Source organism: Lethenteron reissneri, chromosome 58, assembly GCF_015708825.2.
Source record: "Lethenteron reissneri isolate LAM-NWPU_2019-01 chromosome 58, ASM1570882v1, whole genome shotgun sequence".
Lineage (NCBI taxonomy): Eukaryota > Metazoa > Chordata > Hyperoartia > Petromyzontiformes > Petromyzontidae > Lethenteron > Lethenteron reissneri.
The window spans coordinates 1,263,470-1,277,482 of NC_083836.1; the positions used below are offsets into that span (position 1 = coordinate 1,263,470).

The window sequence follows — 14,013 nt, forward strand, 5'->3', positions numbered from 1 at the left end:
GTCGTGTGCTCGTTGAATTGATGCGTATTGTTGTATCTGTGTGTTGCATCTTTACACAGGACATTAAACTGCACGTGAGGATATGGCAATTACCAAATCAAACGGCCGTCTCCAATGTGTTAAAACGAAATGTGCAAGTATGTGTTCATGGATGCATAAATCATTATTACCGTGGGCTTCAATCAATGTATGAACAATGTAAACCAAAGACTAATTTATTTCTTGTTCAGCCTCAATTATCTGACCAAATCTCTGTCGTTCTGAACTCTCAACCAACTGCGAGCCAACACGAATTTGTCACGTGTACAAGCGTTTATATGAGCAGTAATAATTTAACAAATATTGTAATCATTCAACAATTATATTATTGGTTCTTTCGGTAAAGTCACGTAGAAGGGAAATAATAAAATAATATAAATATAAAACAATAAAAATTCTCACGACGTTTCGACTGCAACACATGATGATTACACACTAAAGTGAGTGAAGAACACTGCCCTACAGCCGCAAAAAGATTGTGAACTTCAATTCCACATTGTAAAATGCCAGCCTTTCACAGAGCGCATTGCGTGACGTGACACAGTGTCGTTAGGGGGGAAGGGAGGTAAAGGAGGTGGATTTGGAGCAGAGGTGGAGTGAAGGAGGAACGGGGGATGGAGGGGGGGCGGACGACGCTTCGGGCCGGTGCGTAATTCCCACTGCCCCTTGGCAGCCCGGAGCTCTGCTGAGACTTGGCCTCCGCTCTCCCCCCTCCGCCCTGCCTTATTGCGCGACGTCGCTCAGCCGGGGAGAAGAAGTGCGACGGACGTGTCGCTGCGTCGCGCGCTCTCAGGTGCGCTCCTGCGGCCGTGTGGAACGCTCTTCCGAGGTTAGGACGCCACCGGAGCTGTGCACCTTTAAATCATCTCGATTGACAAAGTAATTCTATCAGAACCACTTTGTGTGTGTGCATGTAGATTGTTGTCCTCCCTCCCCGCACCTCCGATTACCACGGTTGGCTACGTACGGTGCGAAAGAAGTTCAACGTATATCCAGGAGGGACCGAGTGAGACGGAGATAATGAGGCTGCCATCCAGACCGACGGGCGATCCTGCTGCTGCTGCTCCTGCTGCTGCTGCTCTCGCTGCTTCTCCTGCTTCTCCTGCTACTGCTGCTCCTGCTGCTCCTGCTGCTGCTGCAAGGTGTGGCACTGCCGGGGTTGAGCGGAGGGGACGTCTCTTCATCCGCCGTGCCACTTTAGACGGCGAGGCGCCACCGCGATGGGCCGCAGGACGTATTGCGTGGAAGGCAAAGCAATTCCTAGAGCTCAGGAGGCAGCAGTCAACAGGCAAAGGAGGCACTTGTGTAATTACTCTTCCCGTAATCAGTGGTGGAAGTGTTGGACTGCCGGTTTGAAACCGATTCGTCCCGCAGCCCACGTTCACTGCGACAGTTTCGATGGACACAGGCTGACGGAGACACATGCCCAGTTTGGGTCTGCGGAAACAGTGGCAGCCCTCGTCAATACCCCGTCCGGGTTCTCATCCGAGACGAGCGCGCAATTTTACCGTTTCAATTTGTCAAATAACTGGAGCGTTTGGACCGCGACACATAATGCCATAATTTCTGCATGAAGGTGTCTTCAACGGCAGGACCTTAGGGAAATCCCGGGCATGCTTTGCCACAATCCTAGAGCATGTTGTCCATCACAGGGATGTGTGTGCAGAACATTTTCAAGAGTGGCAATGTCACCTTGAAGATGCGCGATCGTATTCTCCCACGATTTCTGCTTTTTTTCCTGTCGGGGGATGGTGGCGTGACGATGATGATGAGGAGTTAGACCAGGACTCGGCAACGAAAACAACAACAAGAGCGATTTTTGTTCTAAAACGACTGTGTGTGGTGTGTGTGTGGTGTGTGTGTGATGATGAGGTGTGTGTGTGTGATGAGGTGTGTGTGTAACGATGAGGTGTGTGTGTAACGATGAAGTGTGTGTAACGATGAGGTGTGCACGTGTAGTCTGTGTAGAGGAGGCTGCCATGGCCGAGCTGTTCGCAGGACGAGTTCTGCTGAGCGCGGGCGACGAGGATGACGACGACGACGACGCCGCGGGGGGTGGACGCCGCGAGGTTGACGCCGAGGCGGCGCTGCGGAACCGCGTGGTCGCCCTGCACTTCTCGGCGCTGCGCTCCCCGTGCTGCCGCGACTTCGCGCCGGCGCTGGACGCCTTCTGCGAGTCGCTGCTGCGGACACGGCGCCGTCCGCCCGCGCCGTTCGCGCTCGTCCTCGTGTCGGCGGACGACAGCGAGGTGGACATGAGGGCCGCGGTGCGCGGTGGACACCGGGACTGGCTCGCCGTGCCCTGGGACGACCCGCTCCGCCTGTGAGTCTCGACTCCTTGCTGCCCCCCCTCGCCCCACAAGTGACCATACACGGGTACTCCTCTACTTAGGAATATTCGACTTACGAACTTTCAGAGATACGAGCAAACTTGGTCGCGTATGTCTAGTTACAACCTGTTCGGACCGAGAGTCGTAAGTTCAACCGTCGTGCAATAGATGGGGCGGTGGTGGCATCTACATCTACACAACGTGAAGAACCAGTGGCATCTACATCTGTAGAATGTGAAGAACCAGTGGCATCTACATCTGTAGAACGTGAAGAACCAGTGGCATCTACATCTGCATAACGTGAAGAACCAGTGGCATCTACATCTGCAAAACGTGAAGAACCAGTGGCATCTACATCTGTAGAACGTGAAGAACCAGTGGCATCTACATCTGTAAAATGTGAAGAACCAGTGGCATCTACATCTGCAGAACGTGAAGAACCAGTGGCATCTACATCTGTAGAACGTGAAGAACCAGTGGATCTACAGGACATTCTACAACTTTTAAAGCCAACCCCCGTGTTTAGTGTACATGCCGTGCAACACGTTTGGAATCGACAGGAGTAAAGTTGGACTTACGAACAAATCGACTTACGCACAGACGTCTGGAGTCTAACTCGTTCGTAAGTAGAGGAGTCCCTGTATATATGGGCCTGCGGTCTTCCATATGTGGACAGACATCGCTGGTCTGAGATTTCGTCGGCTGTTCGATTTTTTTATCATCCGATTTTTGTTTATTTCCAGCGCCACGGTGGCGAGATGTTAACTGCGGTACCTACAAAAAAGAGAGAATGTTGTACGGTAGTCCGTCAGCTTCATCGCCTTCCCAGACCGATGTTAGCAAGCAGCATTTGTTCGCTCCCGAGCCTGCTTGCTTTGAAAGCCGAGAGGCTGATGGACTAACATACACTACATGCTATATTACAACTTGCTTTTAATCCCAATGCAGATATGATACTTCTCAAGCAGCTGCTCTTTAGATAAAGCCAGTTGCTGACAGCTCCAGTAGAAAACCTGCTTCTCTTGCAAAGGAGATTGTCCTTGTCTCTTGCTCAAAACCCTGAAGAGGTTGGTTCTGATGCTTCACATTTAAAGTGAAGCCACGGTGGTGAGATGTTAACTACCTCGCCTGGTGTGCAGGAGGTCGTGGGTTCGACCCCGACCCCGACCCTGATGCCTGCTGCTGCTGCTGTATATGTGGAGTTTGCGGTGTCTCTCCCCGTGGTCGCGTGGATTTTTCTTCGGGTCTTCCGGGTTTTCCCTCCACATTTATAATCAACATGACGCGTTCTAGAGGAGCTGGCTGCTGCTATAAATGTCCACGTGATAAACCACTTCGCAGAGCTATCATTGTAGGTCACAGTATGTTGAACTTTTTTCGCACCGTACGTAACCAACCGTGCTTAATCGGAGGTGCATTTGAGGTCAGGTCGCTTCTGAAAAGGAGCTATATGGAAAGCTCGGTGGGCCTTAGATGATAAGATAAGTAAAATGTTTAGTTTTATAGTTTATAGAGTGTGAACCTCATTGGGATCGTGTTGTGGGAGGGTGGTACGGGTCCCCCATGTTAGAACCAAGGGTCACGTGAACCCATTTCACACAAGACATCATCAGCCATGATCTACCCGCTGCTGGCTTGAATACTCTTCCCACGCTATGGGGGTAGAAGCAGGCCTGCCTCTCTGTGGCTGAGCGACTGCTCATACGCAGGCGACGCACTCAGAGCCAGGGGCATTAGCCGGCAGAGATGCCGGTGGGGATTCGTTAATTTTAGCTCAGCCACCGGTCTCCCCTGAGCCGCTTAACCTGACGAATTGCCAACTCACGCCCGCCGTTGCCATAGCTGCAGGTGGCATAGTTATACAATTGCCTAGCGTTGACCCCCCCCCCCACTCTTATGCCCGTACGGTCAAATAACCCCCTTGCTCTCGAGAGGGGAAGCTGGGTTGAGGACATTTATTCCTTGGGGGAGCGCTGAGTCGGCACTGCTGAGGTCCTGGGTTTGAATCCGGGTTTCATCGCCCGCGATTAAACGTGCTTCTCAGGTGTAGTGAGTTGATGGTCTGGAGTTGCACTGGGAAATTTGCGTCAGATCTTCCTTGAAAATAATACACTGATGGCCTCTGTGGGCTTGAAGATTGGAATTGAAATTATTGAATTAAGTGGGGGGTCTTCAATACGAACGTGGACATCAGTGCGGTTGGGTTTGCGCGTGGGAGCGAGGCACACGTGGGCACGAGGGTGCGTGGGAGCGAGGCACACGTGGGCACTCGGAGTGCGTGGGAGCGAGGCACACGTGGGCACCAGGGGTGCGTGGGAGCGAGGCACACGTGGGCACGAGGGTGCGTGGGTGCGAGGCACACGTGGGCACCAGGGGTGCGTGGGAGCGAGGCACACGTGGGCACGAGGGGTGCGTGGGAGAGAGGCACACGTGGGCACTAGGGGTGCGTGGGTGCGAGGCACACGTGGGCACCAGGGGTGCGCGGGAGAGAGGCACACGTGGGCACGAGGGTGCGTGGGAGCGAGGCACACGTGGGCATCAGGGGTGCGTGGGGGAGAGGCACACGTGGGCACTAGGGGTGCGTGGGAGAGAGGCACACGTGGGCACCAGGGGTGCGTGGGAGAGAGGCACACGTGGGCACGAGGGTGCGTGGGAGCGAGGCACACGTGGGCACGAGGGTGCGTGGGAGCGAGGCACACGTGGGCACGAGGGTGTGTGGGAGCGAGGCACACGTGGGCACGAGGGTGTGTGGGAGCGAGGCACACGTGGGCACGAGGGTGTGTGGGAGCGAGGCACACGTGGGCATCAGGGGTGCGTGGGGGAGAGGCACACGTGGGCACCAGGGGTGCGTGGGAGCAAGACACACGTGGACACGAGGGGTGCGTGGGAGCGAGGCACACGTGGGCACGAGGGGTGCGTGGGTCCTGCTCGTGCGGCCACATCCCCAGCGCGGTCTCCGTGTGACTCGACAGGGAGCTGCGGGAGCGCTACGGCGTCACGTCGCTGCCGCGTCTCGTCATCGTGCGGGAGAACGGGGCCGTGATCACGGCCAGGGGCCGGACGCAAGTGCGCGACTGGGGCTCCAGGGCCTTCCAAGGCTGGCTGAACGCTTCCGAGGTCTTCCACAACTTCCCCGAGTCCTGAGCCCGAGGCAAACTCCTGCTCATCGCTCGCCACGACCCAAGCCAGCCACGCCACGTTGTCCTCACTCAGCCTCCCGGCTCATCCGCGACTGGGTCAACTCCACCGTGCATCCTCGTACGTTTAAACCACGACTACATGTCACGGGCCACCGGCTGATTCTCTTGTGGCGACACTCTCGTCGATTACTGGAGCGAATCACGCGGCTTACCACCGCGCCACCGCTCCCCACTCACTCACACGGTGCGCTAACCACTGCGCCACCGCTCCCCACTCACTCACACAGTGCGCTAACCACCGCACCACCGCTACCCATTCACACAGTGCGCTAACAACTCCACCACCACTCCCCACTCGCTCACACAGTGCGCTAACCACTGCGCCACCGGTTTGCCGTAATGGACGAGTCACACTGCCCAATTTACAGATGAACTCATAACCGTGAGCAGACATCCAGTAGCCCAATCCGGGCGTGACTTGGAGGGGGATGGGGACGTTTTTGTTTGGAAATTATTGGGCATGTTCCACTTTCCCTTCACGTCCACCATCAGGAACGCCGGTGGAGTGGTAATCGCCGGCTCGTGGGATCGCCTGTGGCGTGGGGAGGCGTCAGTGTCCCGTCCCTTTACTGGCGAGATGTTAACTACCTCGCCTGGTGTGCAGGAGGTCGTGGGTTCGATCCCTACCCCTGACGCCTGCTGCTGCTATATATTTGGAGTTTGCGATCCCTACCCCTGATGCCTGCTGCTGCTATATAATTGGAGTTTGCGTCTCTCTCTCTCTTTCTCCGTGGTCGCATGGATTTTTTTCCCCCTCCACATTTAGAATCACGCGTTCAGATTATTTAGCCGCTATACATTTCCACATAAGCCACCTCGTTGAGATATCATTCATGGCCAGGTCGCTTCTGAAAAATAAACTAATAGCTCAATGGGCTTTACCTGGTAAAATAAAAAAATAGCTCAGTTTTATTTGTGTGTAAATATATTACTGATTTGCTTAACTTTCCTATAATTTGCACTCCCATCACGTTTCTGTACTGTTTGTTGTTGTAATGCTCTAACCCCGCCTCCGCCGGAGACATCTGTGGCAAAAAGAGCTTCATCGCTCATCGGATTCCTCCTCGGGTGTAAATAAACATTCTGAATCACATTCTGCTCACGTGATTATGTCGGACGAAGCTCAGCTTGACGTCTCAACCCCTGGGACTTGCCGCTGCAGCAAAGTGGTCGCTGTGGTGAGAACGGTCACATTCATTGTGTTACCAATTTAGATTTATACAGATAGTCCCCGAGTTACGATGGTCCAACTTACGATATTTCGATCTTACGATCGCGATACGATACGTTCAATGCATGTTAAAAGTTTTTTTTTATAGCAGATAGGATTGTTTCCTGAAAAAAACTTTCTATTAAATTGCAGTTCATATAGGTCGGCTAAGAATTTACTTGTTTTTTTTTCTTTACATTTTACTGTGCAATACAGTATTGTAATTAATGAATAGATACAATATATAGTTTATACCGTACGGTACTGTAAATTGCTCTGTTTTGCTAAATTATCACCATTCTTTAAGACTCCTGGGTAGGCTAGGCCATCTTCGACTTACGATATTTTTGACTTACGATGGGGTCGTCGTAACGCATCTCCGTCGTAAGTAGAGGACTACTTGTACATACTTTCCTCTTCATTGTTTACTTTTGTGCAGTCGGCATTACGTGCTCGTGTTCGCACAATACGGTGCGTGATGTTCTTGGCTTGAGGGTATTTTGCCTGTCCACACAGGGGCTTCATGCAGTGCCGGATAAAGCTAGTGCAGGGCCTGTAGTATATGTTATGTAATAAAACACAAATATTAAAACACACATTTTTTACTTGCATAGTAAAGTAATTGTATTTTTTCATCTGCTATACAGCCGGATAATACGACAAATCGCTAACATTAAACACCCCGTCGTTCATAAAAAGTTGAAGGCGGTATAGTACTGTAGTAATCCCAGTGCTCGCGTGGATTTTTCTCCGGGTCCTCCGGTTTTTCCCTCCACACTTAGAATCAACATCACCACGCGTTTAGAGTATTTGGCTGCTGTACATTTCCACGTGATGGTGATAAGCCACTTCGTTATCATTTGTGGCCAGGTCGCTTCTAAAATAAGAGATACGTAGCTTAGTGGGCCTTACCTCGTAAAACAAGAACATTGTTGAACTTCTTTCGCACCGTACGTAACCAACCGTGCTAATCGAAAGTGCGGGCGAAGGACAACAAACTAAACACAAAAAGCCGTTTGAAAGAAATTAGGTTTAAATCGAGAGGATTTGAAAGTGAACAGCACCAGTGCCTTCCTAATATCGGAATGAAGAGCGTTCCAGACGGCCGCAGAAGCGCATCTGAAAGAGTGATGAAAAAACACAAAGCCCCAACATCGCAAGTGAAAATGTAATGGGAGCGTGAGTAAACTCAAACGTGGCGTCTGCTCGCCAGGGGTCGGCGTGCGTCGGTGCGTGAGATGCGAAGGGGCACTGGGAGGTGGTGGGGGTGGTGATTGGTGTGGGTGGTGGTGGTGATTGGTGTGGGTGGGGGTGGTGGGGGTGGTGGTGGGGGTGGTGATTGGTGTGGGTGGTGGGAGTGGTGGTGGAGGTGGTGATTGGTGTCGGTGGTGGTGGGGGTGGTGGTGGTGGTGGTTCGTGGTGAGGGTGGTGGAGGTTGTGGTTAGAGGTGGTGGAGGTGGTGGTGGGGGTGGTGGGGGTGGTGGGGGTGGGGGTGGTGGGGGTGGTGGTGGGGGTGGTGGAGGTGGTGGAGGTGGTGGAAGTGGTGGTGGGGGTGGTGGTGGTGGTTCGTGGTGGGAGTGGTGGGGGTTGTGGTTAGAGGTGGTGGAGGTGGTGGTGGGGGTGGTGGTGGTGGTGGGGGTGGTGGGGGTTGTGGTTAGAGGTGGTGGGGGTGGAGATGGTGGGGGTGGTGGGGATAGTGGTGGGGGTGGTGGTTGGTGTGGGTGTGGGTGGTGGAGATGGTGGGGTTGGTGGTGGTTGGGGGTGGTGGGGGTTGCATGGGAGCCAGGAGGGGCGTCTTGTGACCGTCATGAGACTCGTGAGCGCGTGAAGGGCTCAGAACTTCTCCGCCTCCTCCTCCGCCGCCTCTCCCCGCACGCCGCCTCCACGCCGCGGCGTCTCCGCTGCGTCGCGCTGGCCCCGATCGCCCGCGGAGAGAGGTAAAGTCGACCAGCGACAATCCGCACACTCAGGGGCCCGACGTTTTGTAGATACCCAGACACCCCCCCCCCCTCTCGTCCACACCGCAGTCTGACGACTGGCTAACCGCTGGGCACCCGTCCGTTCGTATGCTGGGTGCGCCGTGGGCAATAAACTTGGCCAAAGCCAAACCAATGGGCTCTCAAGCGCCATTCCTCTAACCACCAAAACGAGCGCGTGTTAATTTCTCTCGGTGGCTTCCTAAAATCAGAAGGAAGAGCGTTCCAGACGGCCGCAGAAGCGCATCTGAAAGCGCCGCGTGATGCGGTGACCGCCGCCTTTGTTCGATGGCTAGAAGGCCTTCATCGAGCAGAGGGTTGTCAGGGCTGCGCGTGTTTCTGGTATCATTTGCAACAACAACCCCCATGGTGTAGAGTGATGTGTTCCCATGAACCATGGCTATTCAGATCTTGGCTCGAGGCAATCTCAATGGGCGGGCTCCCACCTCGTTAAAGGCCATCGATTAAGGGACATTGCTGTTGATTTCGCACGTGTGTGCATGTTTGAGAATCCATCTGGCGGCCCCTGATGACCTTTAGTGCGGCCCCCACACTGCCGCCGCTGCTGCGAGCATGAATCAGAAACGGTTTTAATCGCCATGAAAGTTTACACATACACGGAATTTACTATGGCCGGAAGGTGCATACATTCAACATTGAGCAATTCTAAAAACTCGAATAGGTGATATACAGTCTAACTATACTAACGTTACAAAGTATAACTAATACTAACGGGCTAAAGTATTTAAAATTATGAATAAGTAGACCAAATAAAATGTGAAATGTAAAATGTGAATTAACCATAATATACAATCTTAGAATACAAAAATACAAATAAGATAACACGTTGTACGTATGACTAGGTGTAATTATGTAGATAAAATGTTATAGTCAGTGTAAAAGTCATTATAAGTATAAAAGTCATTTTAAGCCCTTGGCCTTGTTGAAGAGGCCAATAGTCAATGGGAAGAAACAGTTTTTATGACGTGAGGTTTTGGTCCTGATGGACCGCAGCCTTCTGCCGGCGGGGAGTATCTGGAACAGAGAGTATCCAGGGTGAGAGGAATCGTCCACAATCTTCCTCGCTGACCCGGGACGATGCTGCTTGGACGAGATCAGCAAGGCCCCTGGATTGCGTGGTTCACTTGTGGCGAGCGCTTTGTGTTTGTTCTTGAGTGCGACTCCCACACCTGAGGTGTCCCAAGTTGACGTCAGGCGGCGGACGCGGTCGTTTCCCACCGGCCCTCGGCCGTGGCCTCTCCCGGCGCGGCCGCGCTGCCACCAGATGTCGGGGGCCTCTCCGGGCACGGCGACGTGAGTGAGTGCGGACACCCCGCGACGATTCTCGTCGTTCCTCGTGGGACGCTGCCGCGCAGCGGGTGGGCTCGCAGGGAAACTGTGTGTGGGGGCCGCTTTGTGATCGTGACATTTACATATCGCGTCTTAGCCGAAGCGCTGTGCAGTGAACTGCGGTACAAGGATGGTTGACGAGATGGAACGAGACGAGTGGAAGGGATTTAAGTAAAATGAGGCGGTGGCGGTGGTGGTGGTGCGTGGAATAACCGAAGATGGAAGTGAGATGCGTGGAGTGATGATGGGTGACCATGGGGAGTTGGGGGGACAGGGAAGGCGACGTTAGTACGAGGTGGTGAGGACATCAAGGGGTGAAGGGTGGGGCAAGAGAGAACGAGTTGGTTTTTAGAGAAGAGCTGAAGTTCGTGAGAGGGGGGGGGGGGGGGTGATTGATGTGTGATGGAAGTTTATTCCGGTGAAGGGGGCTAGGAGAGAGGATGAGGAAATCCGATATCAAATTCGCACGCGTCGACAATTGCAGGAGAGCGAGCAGCAGTGATGGGCACTTGACCAAATGAGATGGAGCGCATCCTGGCCCCATCAGGTCTTGGAAGATGTTATTTACGTTATCATCATTAATATTATTATTTCGGGAGGGTCTTGCCAAGTTTTCGCTGTCGTTTTTCAAACGTGGAAAAAAATGTTGCCCATTACGCCAGCACACAAATGACGCCGCAGGTTCTTTAACGTCCACCGCGAAGCAGATTGCGCGTATTTGTAAAGTAACTCCACACCCGCGACAATAACCAGGGCTGCCGGATTCGAACCGCTTTTCGCGTTTAGTTTATTGTCCTTCCCCCACAACGCACCTCTGATTAGCGCGGTTGGCTACGTACGGTGCGAAACAAGTTGGACACTAACACACACAACGCGCAGAACGTACGTACCGCGGACCTTTCCGTTGTAATCACACCTCTTCGCTCGCTTCACATCGTCGCCAACTTTGTCGGGCAACATTCCCACAGCGCAACAACAACCGCCATTCGCCACTAAACAGCGGTGAGGTCACCACAGTGCTTGTGCCAGGCTAGGTGCACGTCAAGGCCACAACCCTACCCACCACCCACCCTACCCCAGAGGTCAAAACCGGGTACCCGATACCCGTACCCTACCCGATACCCGGCTACCCGTACCCGGCCGGGTACGGGTACCCGTTTGCGACCCTGGTGCGGCCGGGTACGGGTACGGGTAGACCGTGAGTCACTGGTGAGTAACTGTTTGTCACTCATTTCCCAACGTCTTGTCCCTTCTCACAATTCAAGTTCCTAGAATCAACCCACCCGCGCCTGCAACATGGCTTCATCCCAGAGGTCGCAATCAGGTACCCGATACCCGTACCCTACCCGTACCCGGGCGGGTACGGGTAGGGTACGGCCGGGTACGGGGGTACGGCCGGGTACGGGTACCCGTTTGCGACCCTGGTGCGGCCGGGTACGGGTAAGGAATCAAAACCCGTTTGCGACCTCTGCCCTACCCGCACTTTTGTAACCCCACGCGGCTGCCGTGAGCTCTCTTGCCAATCGCGGCGCGCACCGCGTCTCTTGCCGCCCCCAGCGCCGGGGTGGTGGTGCTGCTGCTGCTCCTGCTGCTGGTGCTACTCGTGCTGCTGTGCTGGCTCTGTCGACAGCGCCTCGGATACGCCACGCTGCCGGTAAGACCAGCGGGGCTCTTCTCGTCGTGGCTAGATGTTGACTACATCGCCTGGTGTGCAGGAGGTCGTGGGTTAGATCCCGACCCTGACGCCTGCTGCTGTATATTTGGAGTTTGCGTGTCTCTCTCTTTCATCATCATCACGGTGGCAAGATGTTAACTACCTCGCCTGGTGTGCAGGAGGGTCGTGGATTTGATCCCGACCCTGACGCCTGCTGCTATTTGGAGTTTGTGTGTCTCTCTCTCCCATCGTGGTCGCGTGGATTGTTGCTCCAGGTCCTCTCAGTTTTCCCTTCACATTGAGAATCAACGTTACGCGTTTAGCTTATTTGGGTGCTGTAAATGTCCACATGAAGATGATCATCCACGAAGTGGGCTCGTCATGATCAGCCCACTTCGTTGAGTTATCATTGTGATAGCCGGGTCGCTTATGAAAAAGGGCTACAGAGCTCAATGGGCCCTTACCTCGTAAATTATAAAATAGTTTAAAGGTTACTTTAGTGTGAAACATGTTAGACGTCCAATTTGTCAAATTGTATTTTGATTTTAAAAAATGTTTCTTCTGTTGTCTGGAAAATCGCAACATTTACGATAGACGGGAGAACGCGATATCCAGTAGGGCGCTCTATCGGGTGCGGAATTAACTTATTTTGTCAACAGGGGGGTGGTGGGAACCGCGTAACACTGATGTTGTTTTAATTGCTGTCGAGGACCAAAGTAAATGTGCAAACTTTCTGAATCGGCTGCGCTACGGGGCGGCGAGGCTGAGGACCTCGATTGCTCCCGATCGATGAACGAGACAAAGATTGCTACCACCAATCTCATTGTCGAAGCGTCTTGATGACCACCCTCTTGACACTCGAGAGAGAGGCTCACCTCGATACGCCCATTCATTATTATCATTGCCATTCATTTATTGTGCGCGGCAATGAATCTCAGCCACGCGGGGCTATGTGTGCAGCAGAGGGCAGTGCAGCGAAAAAAAATGTTTTGTTGCAAACGACGCTCCAACATCGATGCCCCCTCCGCACCAGCCCACGCAGGCCAGTGTGGTGTGAAGTGTAGGAAAGTTGATTGCCAACGATCCACACGCGCCGCGGGGACGGTCCGATTCAGCGACGGATTGACAAGCAGGGCCGAGCACGTCCGACAGTGAGAGAGAGGGGCACGGGTGGACCCTACTGCTGCAGCTGCTGCAGCTGCTGCTGCGTTGCCTGCCTGTGTTACGGTGCGCAGAGCAGCCTGACGGCGCAGCAGATGCTCAGGGAATGGGTGCAGCTGCACCACGTGCTGCGCAACAGTCCCGAGCACGCAGAATCGGAGGCCCAGGGCCACGCAGAACCCGTGAGTTCCCTCTGCGTCCACGTAATGCTGCTGCTGCTGCCACCACGAGGACGACAGTTCAGTGCACGCGGCATTAGCACCGATTTTAAAGCGCGCGAGGCAAACCATCCCGCACCTCCGATTGGCTACGTACGGTGCGAAAGAAGTTCAACTTAATGCTATACGAACAAGGCGCCGCTGTTTCACAGACACGGTCTGCAGTAGCTTCGTAGTGAGGGGGGCGACGATGCTGCTGCTGCTGCGTGCGATCCCAATCGAGTCGTCTGCAGAGAAGCATCGCGTTGGGAGCGTGACGCCGGTCCACAGTGGGCCGCTCTCTTCAAGTGGCATCGGAATTGATAGCTTTTAAGCTGGGATCCATCACTGCCACCTTCCCAACTCAAATCCAGCAGCCTCTGCAACGATGAGAACACCGATCACGTGGTCGCGGCATTCCGCAGGGCAGTCACAAGGCCCGGCCGCGGGCGAGTTCGCTGGTCGTTGCACAGCTTTCATGGTTCGAACCCAGCAGGCGGCCCTGGTCATGACCCCCGGTGTTGTCAACGCTTACGCACCGCCTGCTTCACGGTGGATGCTTATATTACGTGACGTTATTCGGTGTCGGGGTTCACATCTAATTTAAAACCTGCAAATTACTCAATTGGGGGTCGCACACGTGTGTACGCACGTATGTTTAACTTCTTTTGCAACGTACGTAGCCAACCATGCCCATCGGAGGTGCGGGGGAAGAACAAACTAAACACAAAAAGCAGTTCGAAAGAAGTTTTAAATCTAAATTATTTAAAAGTGCATAGCTCTAGTGGCTTTATAATATCGGAAGAGCGTTCCAGACGGCCGCTGCTGCGAGGATGACCGGAGTTCGCGTGATGCTTTATGCTCCTGATCGAGATCAGAAAGGTGTTGTGGTTAAT

At 53.6% G+C, this 14,013-nt stretch overlaps 1 protein-coding gene across 5 annotated transcripts; it reads left to right on the forward strand.

Moving 5' to 3' along the window:
• The first annotated feature begins 681 nt into the window (after positions 1 to 681).
• Positions 682 to 6,553, forward strand: NXNL2 (nucleoredoxin like 2). 5 transcript variants are annotated; one of them, XM_061575281.1, is made up of 4 exons: positions 682 to 832; positions 957 to 1,181; positions 1,999 to 2,362; positions 5,342 to 6,553. In XM_061575281.1, the coding sequence occupies exons 3-4, from the start codon at positions 2,019 to 2,021 to the stop codon at positions 5,511 to 5,513; spliced, it is 516 nt and encodes a 171-aa protein (XP_061431265.1). In that variant the 5' UTR covers positions 682 to 832; positions 957 to 1,181; positions 1,999 to 2,018; the 3' UTR covers positions 5,514 to 6,553. The 5 variants fall into 5 exon arrangements, with proteins under 5 accessions (XP_061431265.1, XP_061431261.1, XP_061431262.1 ...); XM_061575277.1 differs by having other exon boundaries at positions 682 to 1,181; XM_061575278.1 differs by lacking the exon at positions 957 to 1,181 and having other exon boundaries at positions 682 to 918.
• The last annotated feature ends 7,460 nt before the right edge of the window (positions 6,554 to 14,013 follow it).

Bases quoted from the DNA above. Each gene is read 5' to 3' on its own strand.
- NXNL2 (XM_061575276.1), top strand. From the start codon at position 1,980: ATGAGGTGTGCACGTGTAGTCTGTGTAGAGGAGGCTGCCATGGCCGAG. The intron at 2,363-5,341 runs GTGAGTCTCGAC...GTGACTCGACAG, and splicing joins TGGGACGACCCGCTCCGCCT to GGAGCTGCGGGAGCGCTACG.